The sequence below is a fragment of the Passer domesticus genome, chromosome 26 (genome assembly GCF_036417665.1).
Source record: "Passer domesticus isolate bPasDom1 chromosome 26, bPasDom1.hap1, whole genome shotgun sequence".
NCBI classification, from domain to species: Eukaryota; Metazoa; Chordata; class Aves; order Passeriformes; family Passeridae; genus Passer; species Passer domesticus.
The window spans coordinates 4,805,963-4,826,493 of NC_087499.1; the positions used below are offsets into that span (position 1 = coordinate 4,805,963).

A 20,531-nucleotide genomic window follows, 5' to 3' on the forward strand; every position below is an offset into this window, starting at 1 on the left:
CGGTACAAGGCTCTGCCCCGGCTCCTCCTCTCGGGGCGCTGCCGGGGGCTGTACCCGCCATCCATCCCCTCCCCTCTCCCGGTACAAGGCTCTGCCCCGGCTCCTCCTCTCGGGGCGCTGCCGGGGGCTGCACCCGCCATCCATCCCCTCCCCTCTCCCGGTACAAGGCTCTGCCCCGGCTCCTCCTCCTGGGGCGGGGGCGGTGGCCGCAGTGGGGGCGGTGGCGGCGGCATCCCCGCCTGCCAAGGCTCGCCTTTCTCCTCCTTCACTGCCCGGGACCCCGTCTGAGCTGCGCCTCCCCCGCCCCGATCGTGGCGGCGGGGGGGGCGCGCCTTGGCCTGGCCCGACCCCACCCTCAGAGCGGGAGCAACTCGATCTAAGTCTTCTTCCCTTCCTTTCTTTTACTTTTCTTGTCCAATATTGGCTCTTTTTTCCTTTTCTCCCCGTTTCCCTTTCAGACTAAGGCATGCTCTCCCTTTTGCTTTGCTGCCGGGCTCCGCTGCCCTGCTGACACCGTGAAGAGCCTCGCATACTCCAGCTCACCTGAGCACCCTGAGGGTTTATCCCGGGGTATACGGGAAATCAAACTTGATATTAATCTCTTATCCGAACTCGGGCTTTGTCTGATTGTCCTCTAGTTCATACCGATCTAGTTCAGATCTTTTCTGAGAGTCTAGTAAGTTTGCATTTGAAAAACGAGGCTCCCCCCAACCCCGTAAGGGCTCCCCCGTTTCTCTGTACTAATCCCACGGGAATGCCTCTCGGGATATTATCACTACAACACTCGCAGCAGAACATACACACCGAATTTTAAGAGTCACGAGGAGCAATTCAAAGCAGCAGGGAGAGAGAGAGAGCGGCATTCAAGCCCCAGAGCGATGCCCGGCCCCAGAGCGCGGGCCTCACGCCGAGCCCAGCGCTGCGATCCGAGCCCGCTGCCCACAGCGCCCGCCCGGCCTCAGCCCGGGCACAGCGAGCACCGCCCGCCCTGCAGGGCACAAACACCCCTTCCACCGCACCCACCTCGCGGACACAGCAGCCCTGCAGCCGCTCACGCCTCGCTCGCGGCTCCCGAGCTCCTCGGCCTCGCTCACGCTCTGCGCCGCACCTGGGCCCCGCCGCCGCCGCGGCCTGGGGGCAGCGGCTGCGCCTTCCTCTGCCTCCGCTCCAGCCCGGGCCCCGCTGCCCCGGCTCCCTCCGTGCCCGCCGCTCCCTGCTGCCTTCACAAGGCTGACCTGCAACAGAGGCCAGGCACACACACACACAAGAAAGCGGGCATTTCTTAAAAGGCCTCCATGGGTGCACCTTGGGCAGAACAAGAGCCCAGTCGGGGCTGCGCCCAAGATGAACCCGAAATGGCCACAAAATGGACGATGGGTCACGAGGTCTGTCACTTTTATAAGTTCTGGTTCATTTGCATGTTGGAGTTTATTGTCCAATTATAGCTTTAGGTGATCAAGTCCCATCCTTCTTGTTTTTCTCTCTTCGGTCCAGGTTGTTTATGCTCTTGGGCCTGAGGTTTGGATTATTTGTCCTTGGGTTCCCAGCTAGAGCAGGAATTGTTTTGTCTCCCTGCTCTGGGAACAGAGCTCACCATCCCTTAATATGAAGCCCAGACCCAGAGAGTAAAGCAGCCCAGAATCTGAAAAACAGAAAAGCCAAAACCTGAGGCATCAAATGCATGGGATGCCCCCCCACTCACCAAGCCTCCCCCTCGGCACCCCCCGGGCCCCCTCCATTGATTGAAGCCCCCCAAAAAGCCCCCAGTCCCTCCTCCCTCAGCCCCCCTGAGCCCCTGGCCTTTGTTCTCACCTGGGAAACCCCAAATGTTTGGGAATTCTCAACTATGAAGCCCCAAATCCTTGGAAACCTCACCTGGGGCCCCCAAAACCTGACCTGGGCTCTCCAAAACCTCACCTGGGCCTCCCAAAACCTCACCTGGGACCTCCAAACCCCACCTGGGCCTCCCAAAACCTCACCTGGAACCTCCAAACATCACCTCAGACCACCAAACATCACCTGGGAACCCCCAATATCTTCTCAGGATCCCCCAAAACCTAACCTGAGTTCCCGAACCTCACCTGGAGCCCCCCAACACCCTTCCAGGATCTCCCCAAAGCCCCCAAGGATCCCCACAGACTTCATTTGGGACTCCTGAAACCCCCCCCACCAGAAGCCCCCAAACTCCATATAGGACCCCCCCAAAACACTGGTGACACTGGGACAGAACTGGTGGCACTGGAATGAGGACACTGGGATGGAACTGGGGACACTGGGATAGTGGCGTTGGGATGGAACTGGGGACACTGGGATGGAACTGGTGGCACTGGGCTGGTGACAATGAGGTGCTGGAACTGGCTGGCACTGGGAGCACTGGGATGGAACCTGGAGCACTGGACTGGTGGCACTGGGACAGGACTGGGGACACTGGGCTGGAACTGGGTTGGTGACACTCAGGGTGGTGGCACTGGATGGTGACAGTGGGACAGAACTGGTGGCACTGGACTGGTTACAATGGGATGGAACTGGGGACACAGGGATGGTGGCACTGGAATGATGACACTGGGATGGTGGCACTGGGGACACCCAGCCCTGGGGACACTGGGGTGGTGTCAATGGGACAGAACTGGTGGCACTGGGATGGAACTGGTGGCACTGGGATGGAACTGGGGACAGTGGGAGGGGACTGGTGGCACTGGGACAGGGATACTGGGACAGGGATACTGGAACAGGACTGGGGACACTGGAATGGAGACATCAGAAAGGGACTGGCGACACTGGGCCGGTGGCACTGGAGTGGAACTGGTGGCACTGGGACATGTCTGGTGACCCTGGAATGGAGACACTGGGATGGAACTGGGGACACTGGGATGGTGGCATTGGGATGGGGATGGGGACACACGGATGGAACTGGGAACACTGGGACAGAACTGGTGACACTGGGGACAGAGGGGACAGAGGGACATGGGGGTGACAGAGGGGACACAGGGGGATGGAGGGGACATGGGGGGTGGCAGGAGGGGACAGGGGGTCGCAAAGGGGACAGGAGGGCATTGCAGGAAGAGGGGGGTGGAGGGGACCGAGGGTGGCAGAGGGAGAGAAAGCAGGAGGTTGCAGGGGGGACAGCAGGGGATGGCAGAGGGGACCAGGGGCTGACAAAGTGACAGAGGGGACAGCAGAGGCCTCCAGGGTGGGGACAAAGGGGACCTCTGGAGAGCACAGGGGCTATCCCAGGATGCCACAAGTGCCACGAGGCCCTGACACCTCCCCTGTCTCCTCCCCAGTGGCTGGAGGTGCTGGTGGCCACAGTGGCCACTCTGGGCGAGCTGGCAGCCACCGTGACTGGGCCACACAGGGATGTGTGGTGGCACACGGAATGCAGACCTGAGGAAATTCACCCGGCACCTCCATAAGACCCTGAACCGCCCCACTGTCACCTCCATGGGCAACTCCGGTCTCACCTCCCAGGGCCAGGCCCTGGCCACCCTCAGGGCCACCCCTGGGACCACCCGGGCCGATGTGAGAGCCGCAGCCAGCGCCTGGCTGGAGTCAGCAGAGGTGCTTGAGGACAGCTGGGACTGGCTGGCCAGGGAGGCCACCGAGCTCCGTGACACCTGCAGGGACACTGCCACCGCAGCGGCCATCGCTGCAGCCACCGTCACGACTGTCGCCACCACCCATGCCTGGAACCTGCAGGACAAGGCCACCCGCAGGGGGACATCTCTGCACAACCTGGTGGCCACGGCCCGGTGGCCGTCAGTGGCCCTGGCCAAGGAGGAGGTGGCCTCGGCGGTGGCCGCGCTTGAGGCCTGGCTGGCGGCGGTCACCAGTGAGGAGGAAGCGGCCACCAAGGCCATGAGAGAGGCCCTGGCAGCCGAAAGCTGGGTGACGGCGGCCACCAGGAGGGGACAGCGGGCAGGGGTGGCCCTGGGGCCACTGGAGCACTTGGTGGCCGCGTGTGACAAAGCCACCACGTTCCACCAGGAGCTGCAGCGCCGGCTCGGGGACATCGAGGCCACCATGGAGGGGACAAATGAGGTGTCCCCCGATATCCCCGAGGCCTTGGTGGCCAAAGGAGCAGAGGCCGAGCAGCTGTGGGAGGCCAGTGCCTGCCTGGCCACGCGTCACCTGCTGAGGACACTTGGGGACATCCACAAACTCCTCTTTGAGTCCCTATGGTGGCCACGGTGGCTGCAGTGGCCCCAGTAGCCCACGGGGCTGATCAGTGCCAAAAAGCCGTCGAGGATATCCCAAGGCTGCTGCAGGGACAGTGATGTCACCGCTGTGATGTCATTGGGGCAGTGACATCACTGGGGAGACGTGTGGACACTCAGGTGCCACCAGGCACTGGGACGCTCCTGTGTCGCAGTATGAAACTGAATGAACCACAAGAGCTCGCTTGCATGTCCAGGGTAAAAAAAGCATTTTATTCTTGCCATTCCAATATATATAGAAAAACAAAAACTGCCAGGGATTGGAGGGTTAAGTTGCCACCTCCCCAACCTCACTGGTCGAAAGAACAGTCAATCAATTTTTTCTGACTCCATGAAAGATTGCAAAACAATAATTATTTACATGAAAATGCATGAGAAACTCTATTGCAAAAATGCAAACATCAGAATGCTTAGAGAAACTGTAAAAAACCAGGCTACACCCCTGTGCATTGACCCCCCACCCACTCACTGAGCAGCAGGACTGAACTCCCTCTCATTTAGTGACCCCAGCCAAGCACCGGGCCCGTACCCCCCTTTGTGTCCCCCCCATCACGGGGGTTCTACCCCTGCCCCTTTGACTCCCAGAAGCTGTGGGACCCCCAGGAACAGCGCCGGGACTGGGGAGGGGGCCAGGAGCGGGACCGGGGGGGGCCCCGAGCACCGGGGGAGCACAGGGGGTGTACCCAGCACTGGGAGGGTCCCTTGGGGCTTGGCCCTGTCCCCCCCACCCCCGTCATCAGCCGAGTGCCCCCATTATCACCAGGCACCCCTCCAATTTACCAGGGCCCCCCCAGACACCGGGACCCCCCCTTCACCGCCCCCCAAAAGCGCTGGGACTCCCCTGGTCCATGAAACCCCCCCACTCACCGCCCTTTCCCCATCCATGGGGCCACCCTCACCACCCCCCCACTCACCAGGACCCCCCAATCCATGGGACCCCCCAACACTCACCATGCCCCCAGGCCCTCAGCAGCCCCCAGGCCCCCCCCATTGACTGACCCCCCCCCAAACCCGAAATGCCCCCAGGCCCTCCCCCCTAGCTGGCTCCACCCCCCAGGGCCTTTCAATCAACACCAATCAATCAGTCTTGTAGCCACGCCCACAGGGAGGCAGGGCCATGCGGGCTGACCAATGGGGAGTGGGGGAGCAGAGGGGGGCGGGGATTGAAAAGGGTTACCACTGAGAGTGTGGGAAAATGGGCGGGGCCCAGGGAGTGGCAACCAATTGGTATGGGAGTGGGCATGGCCTGGGGGCGGGAAGGGGCGGACAATGAATGGAGCCTGGAAAAGGGGCGGGGCCGGGGTGGGCAATGAATGGGGTGTGGAAATGGGGTGGGGTCTGGAGGGAAATGAAAGTGGGCAGAGCCTGGCGGGAAATGAATGAGGACGATTCCGGATTATTTTCTCTCCTTTCTCAAACACTTCTGTTGCTGCGTTCCCCCACACAATGATGTCATTGATGTACTGCGGGTGTTCTGGAGCTTCACCCTTTTCCAGTGCAGCCTGGATTAGTCCATGGCAGATGGTGGGGCTGTGCTTCCATCCCTGGGGCAGTTGGTTCCAGGTGTACTGCACGCCCCTCCAGGTGAAAGCAAACTGAGGCCTGCATTCTGCTGCCAGAGGAATGGAGAAAAACGTGTTGGCAATGCCAACAGTGTCATATCACGCTGCTGCCTTGGACTCCAGCTCGTACTGGAGTTCCAGCACGTCTGGCACAGCAGCGCTCAGCGGTGGAGTCACTTCTTTCAAGGCACGACAGTCCACAGTCAATCTCCATTCTCTGTCAGACTTCCCACAGGCCAGATGGGGCTGTTGAAGGCTGAGTGGGTCTTGCTGACCACCCCTTGGCTCTCCAGCTCACGGATCATTTTGTGGATGGGGATCGTCCCCATCCCGATTCGTCCGGTACTGCCAGAGGTGCGCTGTCGAGGTGGCAGTTGGTGTTTGTTGCTGTTCTACCCTCAGGAGTCCTACTGCAGATGGGTTTTCTGATAGTCCAGGCAAGGTGTTCAATTGCTTGATGTCCTCTGTCTCTACAGTAGCTATTCCAAAAGCCCACCTGAGTCCCTTTGGATCTTTGTAAAGCCATTCTGGAGGAAATCCATGCCCAGAATACACGGGGCCTGTGGGCCAGTCACAACAGGATGTTTCTGCCACTCCTTTCCAGTCAGGCTCACCTCAGCTTCCAACAGGGTCAATTGTTATGATCACCCTGTGTCCTGGTTTAGGGCAAATTTGGGAGAAAACCTCCAAAGGTGGCCCCCCGAGAAAGCAAACCCACATGGCCCCTCCCCGCAACTGGTTCGGGAAGGATTCCTCAGAGAGAAGTGGAAGGAACCTGTTTATTTAACAGGCAAAACACCCCCAGCACACAAAATGAACAATACCGGATGACAACAGTCTTTCACCGCTCTGAAAAAGATTACAAATTCAGAAAGTCTCTCCTGGGATGGTTGCTCTGTTGTCGCTCCCTCCAGCGCTGGGGATGGCTGCTGCAGCCACCAGATGTAAACTCTTGGTGTTTCCCAGGTCCCAGTCCGGAGCAGGCTTGAGTGGTTCCAAAAAGGGAAGGGGAGAACAGTCCAGGGAAAAATTTGGACTGCTTAGCTAAACTAACTAACAAGCAGAACCAAAAAGCAAGAACAAATCAGGAGCACAGCAGAAGCAAGAACAAAGCAAAAAGCAAAGCCAAAAAAGCAAAAGCCACACTATGTACTGCCCCGTCTCTGTGTCCCGTCAGCCGTGGGGAGCAGGCTGATAACAAACCAAAACAAATCTTGCTCTTCAGAGCCTGTCTTGAAGGCACAGAACATAATATCCAGCATTAACAGAACATGACTGGGGATACAAGCATCATACCGTCACCCCAGCAATGGAAAGAGGTTCTGCCCCCCCATGTCCCAATGGTGTCAGGGTGCACTGTGCACCACTATCAACTAAAGCGTTGTATTTTTTGTGGCTCTGATGAGCCAGGCCATTGGATCCACACTGTCCAAAAGAATTCTGGTTTTCCTGTGCCTTTTTCTGGCTACAGGCAGGGCCCCTCCAGCCCTGGTCATTATTTCTTTCCTGGGCATACATGCTAGAGGTTCCTTCAAGGGGATCTGACAGATCATACCTGGCAGCTCAGTCATGGGAGGTTGAGGCTGCCTTCACTTTAGTGGAACTCCCTTGGTTAGTGTTTCCCTCCTTGAGCAGATGCACCAGGACAGAAGTGTGTTTCCCATCCCACCTTCCCACGTCTTTCCCATGGTCACTCAGGGAGAACCACAGGTCAGTGTTGGAACCCAGGACACCCAGAGGGGTGCCCAGGGTGACCCCACCTGGCAGGGGGCTGGGGGGTCCTGGCAGGAAGCCAAAGACACTTGGGATTTCAATCTTAACCCATGGAGCAAATTATCAACCTTGTACGAAGAATCACAAGTCACAGAAGTTTAACTAGAATCTTAATGAATTAATCACTAATTAATCATTAATGAAAAAGTGGAGTTTTGGGGATTTTGTTATAGGGGGTCTAGGAAGCAAGATGGAGGGATTTGGGCATTGTCCTGTCCTTCTTCCTTCTTCTTCGTAGATGGTGGCATACTTGGATTGATTTAAAATAGAACTAGACAGTCTAACAGAGGTGATAAGTATTGGAAAATAATGATAAATAAAGTACGCGTAACTCGTAGTATAAAATGTAGACACCAACCCAGGGGTGGGCAGTGTGCCCTTGACAGACCTGCAGAGCAAACCTCTGAGGGTCGGAGAGAAAATGTTTTAGATAATAGAAAATAAACAACCTGGTGAACCAGAGCCGAAGAATCCTGACTCTTTCTTTTCTGGGAAAAAAGGACTCTTGGGTCATCCTGACAGTAGGGAATCTGAGAGGTCACCTCTTGGGATGCACCCTGTCTAGCTGGGGGACGCTGGGCTCTGACTTTGGGGCCTGTGGCTTGCACTGGTGCGATGTGGGAACGGTTCCTCCTCACCTCCTCTCTCATCTCCCTCATCTCCTTTTGAGTTCCTTGAGCACAGCACAGACATGAGCCTGCATTGGGCCATTGATCACACTCTCACAATTTCTGAGCTTGCTGGTGACAGAGCCCACTGTCTCTTGGTTGGTATCAGCATTGATCGTTGCAGTAAAGGTGGTGTATTGAGATGGCCCTGGATTTGCCAGACTCCACATTTGCCCTGTGCACCTGTGTAAGAGCCATAATGAGAGACGTGGGACTCCAGGCGGCTCTTCAAAATGCAGTTTATTACATCCGAGATGTTACAGCAGTCCAGGGTGGTGGGTGACAGAGCCTGTGCTTACACCTATCAGCTCCAGCTGCAGGCAGGCCTGGAGATCTGCATTTCTCATTCAGGCTCTCACTAAGGGCGCCCCAAATTGGACACCACTGTAAGAGCCTTAATGAGAAATGCTGGACTCCAGGCAGCTCTTCAAAATGCAATTTATTACATTCAAGGTGTTACAGCAGTCCAGGGTCGTGGGTGACAGAGCCTGTGCTTACAGTTGTCAGCTGCAGCTGCAGGCAGGCCTGGAGACCCACATCCCTCATTCACGCTGTTACTGATGGCGCCGCACGTTGGGCGCCACTGTAAGAGCGGTAATGAAAAATGTGGGACTCCAAGTGGCTCCTCAAAATGCAATTTACTGTATTCAAGATGTTACAGCAGTCCAGAGTTGTGGGTGACAGAGCCTGCACCTACAGCTGTCAGCTCCAGCTGCAGGCAGGCCTGCAGACCTGCATTCCTCATTCAGGCGCTTCGTAATGGCGGCTCACGTTGGGCGCCGCTGTTAAGAGCCTGAATGAGAGATGTGGGACTCCAGGTGGCTCTTCAAAATGCAATTTATTACATCCAGGATGTTAAAGCAGTCCAGGGTGGTGGGTGACATAGCCTGTGCTTACAACTGTCAGCTGCAGGCAGGCCTGGAGACCCTTAGTTTGGGTTACAAATGCATGATATACTTTTTTTTGCTGAGCATCTTAATACAGTAGAACCAATCTATACCTTAATTTTTGTCTATAGTCTATCATAACTACTATAATTACCTTATTCACGTTACTGTTCTCCAGTCACTAAAAGTTAGTACATTACAGTTGAAGCTAAAAATTGTTTTTTCATTTTCTTGCAGTAGAAAATTCTGAGACCTTTTCTTCTACTTGCAACATTTGCTGACTTGTTTGCTTGTGCTATTTTTCTGCTTGGTAAAAATATCTTCTTGTTTGAGGTGGGTTTATCCTTTGCTCTAAGTCATAAAAACCTCCTTCTAACTAACACACCCTTTGCCTCCTTGGTTATCCAGCAAGACTGGCTCAGCAATTCTTTTCTTCTATATCAAAACTTCCTTCCATCTCTATTCCTTCTTCAGATTCTACATTCAAAAATCTTTCTGCCAAGCATCCATATCTGTGAGACTTTCTTGTCAAACTTGCATCCTTCCCAACAGAAGTGTGTTTCCCATCCCACCTTCCCATGTCTTCCCCATGGTCACAGACAGAACCACAGGTCAGCCCGAGGGGTGCACCCTCTCTGTCCAGCTCTTGGTGTGTACCCTCTTGGGGTGCACCCTCTCTGTCCAGCTGGGGATATTGGGCTCTGACTTTGGGGCCTGTGGCTCACATGGGTGCTGCATTGATCTTCCTCACCTCCTCCCTCATCTCCCTCATCTCCTCTTTGAGTTCCTTGACCACAGCAGAGACATGAGCCTGCACTGAGCCGTTGATCATACTCTCACAATTTCTGTGAAAAACGGCAATCACTTTTTTTAGAATTTTAAAAGTTTAATAGCAATAAAATAGTTATAAAAATAGTAATATATAGAGAGTAATGAAAATTTGAACAATTGGGATTTAGAACAATATGAGACAATAAAAATAAAGAGTTATGGATAGTCCGGGTACTTCCTTCTGGGCAAAATAAGCCTGAAAAAGGACACAAGTTAACAGAGGATTAACCCTTAAAAGCAATAGCCTGTTGAATATTCATGCATCTGATACATGATGCATAAATTCCATTCAAACTAAAGATTCTGTCTACGCAGTGTCAACTTCTCCTCTTAATCATGATGGCATCTTCAGGGCTGAGCAAGGTGGGAAGAAGTTGGTTTCTTCTGACAATGGAGCCATAAATTCTCTTTCTCTGAAAGATTTAGATGTCCTGTGGCTGCTATCTCGCTGCAAGTTCTCTCTTTAAGAAAACATCTTACGTAGCATACTTTCTATTTTAACATTATGTTATGACCTAAAACTATATTTAACACACTACTTAAAGAAATTAATACAGCATCACTTTCTAACATAAAACATATCATATTCATTTTAGTATTTGCAAAAAGTCAATCGCAAAATATGCATTTTTCACAGCTGGGGAGGGGACAGGGGAGGTGTCAGGGACCTGGTGGCACTTGTGACCTCCTGGGGTGGCCCCGTGCTCTTGAGCAGTCTCCTTTGTCCCCTCCATCCCTTTGTCAGCCTCTTGTCCCCACTGCCACCCCCTGCCCTTCTACTGTCCCCTCCACGCTGTCTACAACGTCCTTAACCCTGTGCCTCAGCTCCCGTATCAACTTGCTGGTGATCAATAACAATCAGCAAAAGGCAATACAAAAGGGCAAAAGGCAATAAAACATTGCAGAAGTCAATACAAAAGTGCAAAAGGCAATAAAAAAGTGCAAAAGGCAATAAAAAACTGCAAAAGGCAATACAAAAGTGCAAAAGGCAATAAAAAATTGCAGAAGTCAATACAAAAGTGCAAAAGGCAATACAAAAGTGCAAAAGACAATACAAAAGTGCAAAAGGCAATAAAAAAGTGCAAAAGGCAATAAAAAATTGCAAAAGGCAATACAAAAGTGCAAAAGGCAATAAAAAATTGCAGAAGTCAATACAAACGTGCAAAAGGCAATAAAAAATTGCAAAAGGCAATACAAAAGTGCAAAAGGCAATAAAAAATTGCAGAAGTCAGTACAAAAGTGCAAAAGGCACTGCAGAACTACAGAAGCCAGTTATTAAATTGTCATTTATGACCCAGTGTTGGCAGTGTTTGCGAGGGTTCCAGGATGAGGGAAGAGATTAATCTGACTCCATATTTCTTAGAAGGCTGATATATTATGATATTACATTATATAATAGAAATTATATATTAAAACTATACTGAAATATAGAGAGAAAGGATACGTCACAAACCTAGAAAAGGATGAATAATAAAAAACCCATGACTGACCAGAGACTACGACACAGCTGGACTGGGATTGGTCATTCAGTAAAAAACAATTCACATGGAACCAATCAAAGGTGCACCTGCCACATTCCAAAGCAGGAAAACACAGGCAGAAGCGATCACAGTATTGTTTTTCTTTTCTCCTGAGGCTTCTCATCTTCCCAGGAGAAGAAATCCTGGCAAAAAGATTTTACATAAAGTATCATGGTGACAACCTGGCCCTGCTGCAGGCACAGTGGAAAGCTGGAAGCTGCTGAGGGGACTCAGTCACCCTTGTCCCCTGTCCCTGAGTGTCCCCAGTGACATCACCCCAGGAATTCCCATCAGGATTTGGGACAGTATCAATGAAAATTCCCATAAAATTCCCCAAATTTGTCTCAAAAACTGCACGGGGAGGGGACAGGTGACAGCAGCTCTGTCGCTGATGATGTCACTGCTATTATAATTTCACGGCAGTGATATCATCATCCCTGCAGCAGATTTGGGATGTCCTCGATGGCTCTTTGGCACCTCTCGGCCACCCCACAGGCACTGGGTCTGTCAGGACCACCACTGAAATAGAACTCGATGATGCTGTCAACTGCTCCCACCAGGTGATCCTTGGCCAGGCGGACGTTGGCCTCCCACAGACGCTCAGCCATGGTCACCTTGTCCTTGGGAACATTGGGATACGCCACATTTGTCCCCTTCAGGGCAGCCTCGATGTCCCCAACCCTGCACTGCAGCTCCTGGGGGAGCGCAGTGGCTTCGTCACACGCGGCCACCAAGCGCTCCAGCAGCCCCAGGGCCGCCTCCACCCGCTGTCTCTCCATGATGGCCATTGTTGCCTCGCTGGCAGCCACCCTGGCCTCCCTCTTCACCCGGGCTTCATGCCTGCCCACCACCTCAGCCCCCTCCTCCCCACCCAGGGCCTGACCCAGCTCCAACATCTTTTCCCGAAATGTCCCATAACGGGCAGCCTTGTCCTGCAGCTCCCTGGCCCGGGCGGTGGCAGTGGCCACCCTGTCGGCCACCTTGGTGGCCACCTCCCTCCAGGTCTTACGGAGCTGGGTGGCCACCCTGGCCAGCCGGGCCCAGCTGTCCACAAGCTCAGACACCAAGCCCTGCCACTTGCTGGCCGCCATTGTCACATGGTCTCAGGTGGTGCACGTGGTGCTGTCACAGGCGGCCAGGACCCGGCTCAGGGAGGTGACATCCTGGCGCCACCAGGTGCCATCAAGGCGGTAAAGGGTGACCCGGAGCTCCTTGGTGAAGTCCTCCAGGTTCCAGTACAGGCACCTTGGGGACATGAGCAGCAGCATTTCCTCCTCCCGCGTGGGCACGGTGGCCAGCAGCTCGCCCAGGGTGGCCACCACAGTGACCGGTGGGTGCAGCACGGCTGGGGACAGCTGGGGAGGGGACAGGGGAGGTGTCAGGGACCTGGTGGCACTTGTGATCTCCTGGGGTGGCCTCCTGCCCCCAAGGAGTCCCCTTTGTCCCGTCCATCCCTTTGTCAGCCTCTTGTCCCCGCTGCCACCCGCGACCAGCCCGTTTCCCCTCTGCCACCCATGCCCCCTTCTCCCCCAGCGTCCCCGCTTGTGCCCGCCCCCGCCCATCACACCTCTTGGAGCTCCGTCTTCACTGGGGACACCTTGGGGACAACGTGGGAACACTCCATGGGTTGAAGGAGCCTTGGGATGTCGTCGATGGCACATCGGCACCGCTCGGCCACCTCAAAGGCAGGGGGGCTGGCAGGATCACCATCGATATAGAAATCAATGATGTCTTGAAGTGTCCCCAGCAGGTGATCCTTGACCAGGTGGGCGCTGGCCTCCCACAGCCGCTCGGCTACGGCCACCTTGGCCACCAAGTCCTCGGGGACATCGGGGGATGCCTCATTTGTCCCCTCCAGGGCAGCTTCAGTGTCCCTGAGCAGGCGCTGCAGCTCCCGGGGGAAGGCGGCTGCTTCGTCCCACGCGGCCACCAAGCGCTCCAGCAGCCCCAGGGCCTCCTCAACCCACTGTCTCTCCATGGTGGCCATTGTTGCCTGCCTGGCACCCACCCTGGCATTTCTCCTCACCCAGCCTTCATACCCGACGTTGTCCCTCACCCGCCTGCGCAGGGCTGGACCCAGTGGCGCCCTGTTTTCCTCAGCTATCCCATAATGGGCAACCAGGCCTCGCAGCTTCCTTGCCCAGGCGTTGGTGGTGGCCGCTGCATTGGCCGCCTGTGTGACCACCTCTCTGCAGGCATTGTGGAGTTTGGTGGCTGCCCTGGCCAGCCGGGCCCACCTGTCCACAAGCACAGACACCAACTGGTGCCACTCGCTGGCCGCCATTGTCACACGGTGCCAGGTGCTCGGTGGGGTGCTCCTGTAGGCGGCCAGGGCCTGGCTCGGGGAGGTGGGAGGGTCATCATCATCGGAGGTGACATTGCGGCGCCACCAGGTGTCATCAATGCAGTACAAGGTGACCCGGAGCTCTTTGCAGAAATCCTCCAGGTCCCAGTACAGGCACCTTGGGGACTCGAGCAGCCTCATCTCCTCCTCCCGTGTGGGCACGGTGGCCAGCAGCTCGCCCAGGGTGGCCACCACAGTGACCGGCGGGTGAAGCAGGGCTGGGGACAGCTGGGGAGGGGACAGGCGATATGTCAGGGTCATGGTGGCACTTGTGGCCTCCTGGGGTGGCCCCCTGCCCTCGAGAGGTCCCCTTTGTTCCCTCTGTCCCTGTGTCAGCCTCTCATCCCCGCTGCCACCCCCTGCCAGTCCCCATGTTCCCTCCCCCATGTGTCCCCTCCATGCCCCCTCCCCACCCAGCGTCCTCTGTCCCCCTCTCTCTCCCCCCACCTGTCGCACCGTTTGTAGCTCCACGCTCACTGGGGACACCTTGGGGACGCTCTGGAGATGCTCTGGGGATTGAACCAGCCTTGGGATGTCCTCGATGGCTCTTTGGCACCGCTCGGCCACCTCACGGGCACTGGGTCTGTCGGAACCACCATTGAACAAGAAGTCGATGGTGTCTGGAATTGTCCCCACCAGGTGATCCTTGGCCAGCCGGGCGTTGGCCACCCACAGCCACTCGGCCACAGCCATCTTGTCCACCCAGTCCTTGGGGACACTGGGGGATGCCTCATTTGTCCCCTCCATGGTGTCTACGATGTCCCTGAGCAGGCGCTGCAGCTCCCGGGGGAAGGCGGCAGCTCCGTCACACGCGGCCACCAAGCGCTCCAGCAGCCCCAGGGCCTCCTCCACCCTCTGTCTCAACATGGGGACTGTTGGTGTCTCGCTGGCAGCCGCCCTGGCATTTCTCCTCACCCGGGCTTCACGCCTGCCCAGCACTTCAGCCCCCGCCTGCCTGACCAGGGCTGGACCCAGCTGCTCCCCGTGTTCCTGACCTATCCTAAAAGAGGCAGCCATTTTCTGCAGGACGTCAGCCCAGTCGGTGGCGATGGCCGCCTTGTCGGCCACCTCAGCGACAACCTTCCTGCAGATGTCGAGGAGGTGGGTGGCCAGCTTGGCCAGCTCAGCCCAGCTGTCCAGAAGCACAGACACCGAGCCCTGCCACATGACGGCCGCCATTGCCTCATGGTCCCCGGCGGTCCGTGGGGTGCTCTTGCAGGCGGCCAGGGCCTTGCTCAGGGAGATGAGAAGGTCACGATCATCGGAGGTGACAATGCGGCGCCACACGGTGTCATCAGTGCGGTACAGGGTGGTCTGGAGATCCTTGGTGAATTTCTCCAGGACCCAGTACAGGTCCCATGGGAACTGGAACAGCAGCATCATCTCGTCCGGCCTGGGCAGGGTGGCCAGCAGCTCGCCCAGGGTGGCCACCACAGTGACCGGCGGGTGCAGCAGGGCCGGGGACAGCTGGGGAGGGAACAGGGGAGGTGTCAGGGACCTGGTGGCACTTAAAGCCTCCTGACCTGCTGCCCTCGAGGGGTCCTTGGTCCCCTCCCTGGAGGGCTCCGCTGCCCATCTGTCTCTCCCTTATTCCCTCTGCCACCCCCGTCCCTCCCTCGTATCCTCTGCCGTCCCCCTGCTCCCACTGCTGTCCCCTCTGCCACCCTTTCACCACCCCACACCTCCCCTCCTCTCCCCCTCCCATCGCACCTCTTGGGGCTCCATGCTCCCTGGGGACACCTTGGGGACACATTGAGGGCGCTCCGGTGGCGAAGGAGCCCCGGGACCAGCGCCGGTCCCGGTCCAGAACCGGCCCCGTGGGCGGTGCCAAGAAAATGGCGGCACCGCCTCTGGAGGGGCCGAAAAGGGGCGGGGCGATGTGGAGTCACCGCCCCCTCACGCTGTACCGGATCCGCCCCTATCCCTGGAAATCTCCAGGATTTGGCGCTTTGGCTGGATCCTAGGGGATTTAGGCTTACCCCCAAGGGATTTAGGCTCAGCCCCAGGAGGTTTAGGCTCCACCCCGCCATTTCCAGGCGGATTAATTCCGCCGTTCCCGGCTGGATTTAGGAGGGAACGCGGAGAGCTCTGAGGAACGGGCGGAACTGCCCTCACCCAAGATGGTGGCACAGCTGCCCTATCGTGAAACACGGACCAATCAGAAGCCGCGCCTGGCAGAAGTACTGGCGGAAGTTTCCCCTGCGGCGGCGTCAGCGGCCGCTTCCGGCAGTAACGCGGTGCATTGTGGGCATTGTGGTCCCGATGGGCCTCTGCAGCGGCGGAGCGGGGCCGAGGGGATGTGAGGGGATTTGGGGCGTCCTGAGGTGTTTTTGGGGTATTATGAGGGAGAATTGCAGGGGGTTGTGAGTGGGCCGAGGGGATGTGAGGGGATTTGGGGGGTCCTGAGGTGATTTTGGGGTATTATGAGGGAGAATTGCAGGGGGTTGTGAGGGGGCTGCGGGGATGTGAGGGGATTTGGGGGGTCCTGAGTTGATTTAGGGGGATTGTGAGGGAGAATAGGGGGATTGTGAGGGGGCTGAGGGGATGTGAGGGGATTTGGAGGGTCCTGAGGAGGTTGGGGGGGATTTGGGGAATCCTGAGTTGATTTGCGGGGGTTTGGAGAGGTCTGTGGGAGTTTGGGAGGTCCTGAGCGGGGAATGGAGATCCTGAGGGGATCTGGAGAGTCCTGAGGGGGTTTGAGGGGTGCTGAGGGGATTGGAGGGGTTGTGATGGGATTTTGGGGTGTTCTGAGGGAGAATTGGGGATCCTGAGGGGATTTGGAGTGTCCTGGGGGAGAACTGGGGGTCCTGAGGGGGTTTGAAGGGATATGAGGGGGTTTGGGGGAGTCCTGAGGGGGTTGGGGGGTCCTGAGGGAGAACTGGGGGGTCGTGAAGGGGTTTAGGGTGGATTTTGGGGAGTTCTGAGGGAGAATTGAGGGTCCTGAGGGGTTTTGGGGGGTCCCGAGGGGATCTGGGTGGGGGGGGGGTCTTGAGTGGTTTAGGGGAGGATTTTGGGGGGCCTGAGGGGATTTGGGGAGGTCATGAGGGGATCTGGGTGGATTCTGAGGAGATTTTCGGAGGTCGTGAGAGGGATTTGGGGGCCCTGAGGGAGACCTGGGGGTCCTGAGGGGGTCTGGGGGATCGTGAGGGGATTTGGGGACGTTCTGAGGGGATTTTGGGGGTTCCCAACTGGGTTATGGGCGTCACAAGAGAATTTTGGGAGTCCTTGTGTGGATTTTGTGCCTCCCTGACTGGATTTGGGGCAATTTTAGAGAGAATTTGGGGTCATTTCGGGGTCCTTGAATGGATTTTGGGGAATTTGGGGAGTTTTGGGATCCCTGACTGGATTTTGGGGTATTCTGGGGTAATTTCAGGATCCCTGATGGTATTTTAGGATATTTTGGTGCAATTTTTGGGGTGATTTGTGGTAATTTCAGGGTCTGTTCTGGTATGTGGATGTAATTTTGGGGTATTTTGGTGTACCTTGGTTTGAACAGACAGGTGTGTGCTGAGGAAGGCAGGAGACCCCTGAAATGGAAAATGTGAACCCTCTGCCTCTGAATTGTTATAAATTTGAAAATAAAACACTCTCAGGCAAAGATGTGGGATCAGGAATAACAGTTCTTTATTTGGGTATGAAAATAAAAGTAAAATAAAATAAAATAATTAAAAGAAATATAGAAATCAAAATAAGAATAAAAATACTAATGAAAATAAAAATAAAGTCAGAAATAAAAACAAAATAAAAATAAAATTAATAAAAATAAAATACAATATAAAATAAACAATTTAAAATATAGAAATAAAAACAAGATAAAAAAGTAAAACAAAGTAATAAACAATAAAAATAAGAATTAGATACAAATAAAATTAAACATTAAAAAATTAAAATAATAAATAAAGATAGAAATAAAAATATAAATAAGATAAAAAATAAAAATAAAATAAAAATAATAAAAAATAAAAAGAAATAAAATCAATATAAAAACAAAAATAACATAAAGATAAGAATACAAATAATAAAAATAAACTCAAAAATAAAAATAAAATAACATAAAAAAAACAGAATAAGAAGAAAGCTGCTCCTCTGGGAATGCAGTGGGCAAAGGCTGCTGTGCTGTTCCAAACCTCGGATTCCATCCAGGTAGGAATGCTTGGCTCCTCCCCCTGGGCGGAGCATCTCCCAATGGGATGATGTCATCTCATCAGCCATGCAGTGATGCTTAGTGGCCCATGAACAGCAGATAATTAATAATATTGCCCCATGAACAGCAGATAATTAATAATAATGCCCCATGAACAGCAGATAATTGATAATAATGCCTCATGAACAGCAGATTAATATATAATGGTCCATGAACAGCAGATAATTAATAATTAATGGCCCTGTCTAGGTTCCAATATAAAATGTATTCTCTCTCCATCCCCAAGAGCTGTTCACACCAGGAGGGGCATTGTTTAATTGTGTTCCTGATCTCCTGTTCCTGAACCCATCAATTCCATGCACTGAGCAGCAGCTCCCGTTTAAAATCTCACCGATTGCTCCCAGCTTCCCCAAACTTCCAATCCAACACCGAAAAAGACATTACTGTTAAATCTTTCTATGTCACACAGAGATTGTAGTTTCCTGTTTGACAGCTGAGAACAACTCATCCTCCACTGTTAGTAGGTAAACACAATATTGCTTTTCACAGAAAATCATAACAGGGGAGCAAGTGAAGCAGGGAGAAAAGAAAAAAATAATTATCAAACCAGTGGCAATGTTTTCTAAAATAAAACTAAAATCATTCAGCTCTTCTACTCACTAATTTTTCAGAGACAGTTGCAAAGGAAGCTCGCTATCTTCGTGAGGCTTAATTAATTGAAATCTGACTCAGAGATAACTCCCTCCAGGAGCCATTTCTGTCTGATGGGCAATCAAGGACCAATCGTGACTCATAGAATGATATCAGCCCATTGTGAGAGGCTCCGCCCAGGGGGAGGAGCTCAGCATCCCCACCTGGATATAATCTGGGCTTTGGGACAGAACAGGCAGCCCTTACCCACGGGTTTCCAGAGGACAAGAGCTGCCAGATCTTTTCTAGGGGATCACCACTTCAGCAAGACCATTTCATCTGGACTGCTACCACCAGCCTAACTAGCAGGGTGTCAGGTTGGATTCTGACACTGTCGGTGGTTTCATTTTGTACTATTATATATCTTTGAGGGGGGGGGTTTCTCTTTCCCTAATAAAATGTATTTCTGAATGTGAGTTTCTCACTGGGTTTGCTTTCAAACCAGAACAATTGGCCACTGGCAATGGTTGTTTGGCTTGATTGACCCATTGGATCCCCCTGTGTGTTGTGACTGTCGGGCAAGGGCAATGGGTTTTTCTTAGTAATAAAGTATGGTATAACAAAGTGATTGATCAGCCTGCTGCAATCATGGACTCAATGCTCATTATTCCCCACTGGGGACTGCTGCTACAATAGCGACTGATGATTTTTCTTTCATCACTGGACAGTCCTTTTTCTAATGTCCCCATTTCTTACGGGATGCACTCTGGTCCTTCTCCACAGAGGAAGCTTTCTTGGGTGACTTTTCCTGAGCTGCTTTCCTCCTAGGCTGGGATTAACTCTTTCAGTTGGGTCTCTGTCTCAAAACATCTTCCAGGCAACCTCCAGGAGTTTATCTATCTCTTGAACTCCCTTTGTCTTTTCTTCTTGTACCATTTGAAGCCTGACCCACACAGAACAAAACCAGGTGTGCTTTACCATCAGCTGATTCAGGATCTAGATCAGTATATTTGATGGCAGTTTCTCTTCACCTGTTTAAAAAATCAGTGGGAGATTCATCATAATTTGGCCTCACTTGGTAAAGCTTTCACCAATTTACAGCTTTAGAGAACCCCTGTATTAATCCACATACCATGAGGCTTTGATATCATTTTAATTTTGCCTTCTGCTCGGGTGTATTTGCATCCCACCCAGGGTTTCCAAGGGGAAATATCTCAGTGACAGCGCCTTGAAGCAGCTCCCTGGCTGTTCTCCCCTCAAGGAATGTTGGGGTGGCTTTATTGACCACTCGTCTCTCACTGGGGTCAAGTAATGTGTCTGACACAGAGTTCAGATCAGCCCGCTCTGATTTATATAGAGAATATTAATTAATAAATTATTTCATTAAATTATTTACATATAGGCTGTAAGGTGCACACATGAACTGATAGATTACATTGCACCAACCAGCAGATACAAGTAATTACCAACAATCAATATCAGTATCAAATACCACATCAAATTGCTGTTGAATAATAACAATGAGCAAAAGGCAACACAAAAGTGCAAAAGTCAATAAAAAATTGCAAAAAGCAATACAAAAGTGCAAAAGCCAATGCAGAACTGCAGAAGGCAATTTTTATATTGTCGTTTATGTCCCGGCTCTGCTACAGGCACAGTGGAAAGCAGGAAGCTGCCGAGGGGACTCAGTCACTCCTGTCCCTGAGTGTTCCTGAGTGTCCCTGAGTGTCCCTAGACTGTCCCCGGTGATGTCACCCCAGAAGTTCCCATCATGATTTGGGACACTATCAATGAAAATTCCAAAAAAAATTCCCCAAATTTGTCTCAAATAATGCACGGGAATGGGACAGTTGACACCGGCAATGTCCCCGATGATGTCATTGCCCCCATGATGTCACAGCAGTGACATCACCATCCCTGCAGCAGATTCAGGATGTCCTCAATGGCTTTTTGGCACT

At 53.6% G+C, this 20,531-nt stretch overlaps 1 protein-coding gene and 1 long non-coding RNA gene across 4 annotated transcripts in view; both read right to left on the minus strand.

Moving 5' to 3' along the window:
- LOC135286341 (uncharacterized) overlaps positions 1 to 1,176 on the minus strand; it is a 57,641-nt gene extending 56,465 nt beyond the window's left edge. Inside the window, exon 1 of the long non-coding RNA XR_010350709.1 lies at positions 1,024 to 1,176. This is a non-coding gene — a long non-coding RNA (uncharacterized LOC135286341). The remainder of the gene's footprint in view (positions 1 to 1,023) is intronic.
- Positions 1,177 to 10,494: 9,318 nt separating this feature from the next.
- Positions 10,495 to 16,050, minus strand: LOC135286355 (uncharacterized). Of its 3 annotated transcripts, none has more exons than XM_064399484.1 (4): positions 15,510 to 16,050; positions 14,286 to 15,266; positions 13,023 to 14,027; positions 10,495 to 12,810 (listed from the first exon to the last, which is right to left on the minus strand). In XM_064399484.1, exons 1-4 carry the CDS (start codon positions 15,522 to 15,524, stop codon positions 12,559 to 12,561), a joined length of 2,253 nt encoding a protein of 750 aa, XP_064255554.1. In that variant the 5' UTR covers positions 15,525 to 16,050; the 3' UTR covers positions 10,495 to 12,558. The 3 variants fall into 3 exon arrangements, with proteins under 3 accessions (XP_064255554.1, XP_064255553.1, XP_064255552.1); XM_064399483.1 differs by having other exon boundaries at positions 14,256 to 15,266; XM_064399482.1 differs by having other exon boundaries at positions 14,247 to 15,266.
- Positions 16,051 to 20,531: the final 4,481 nt, after the last annotated feature.

Bases quoted from the DNA above. Each gene is read 5' to 3' on its own strand.
- LOC135286355 (XM_064399482.1), bottom strand. The intron at 14,028-14,246 runs GTGGGGGGAGAG...TCCCCTCCCCAG, and splicing joins AGCTACAAACGGTGCGACAG to CTGTCCCCAGCCCTGCTTCA. The intron at 12,811-13,022 runs GTGTGATGGGCG...TCCCCTCCCCAG, and splicing joins TGAAGACGGAGCTCCAAGAG to CTGTCCCCAGCCGTGCTGCA.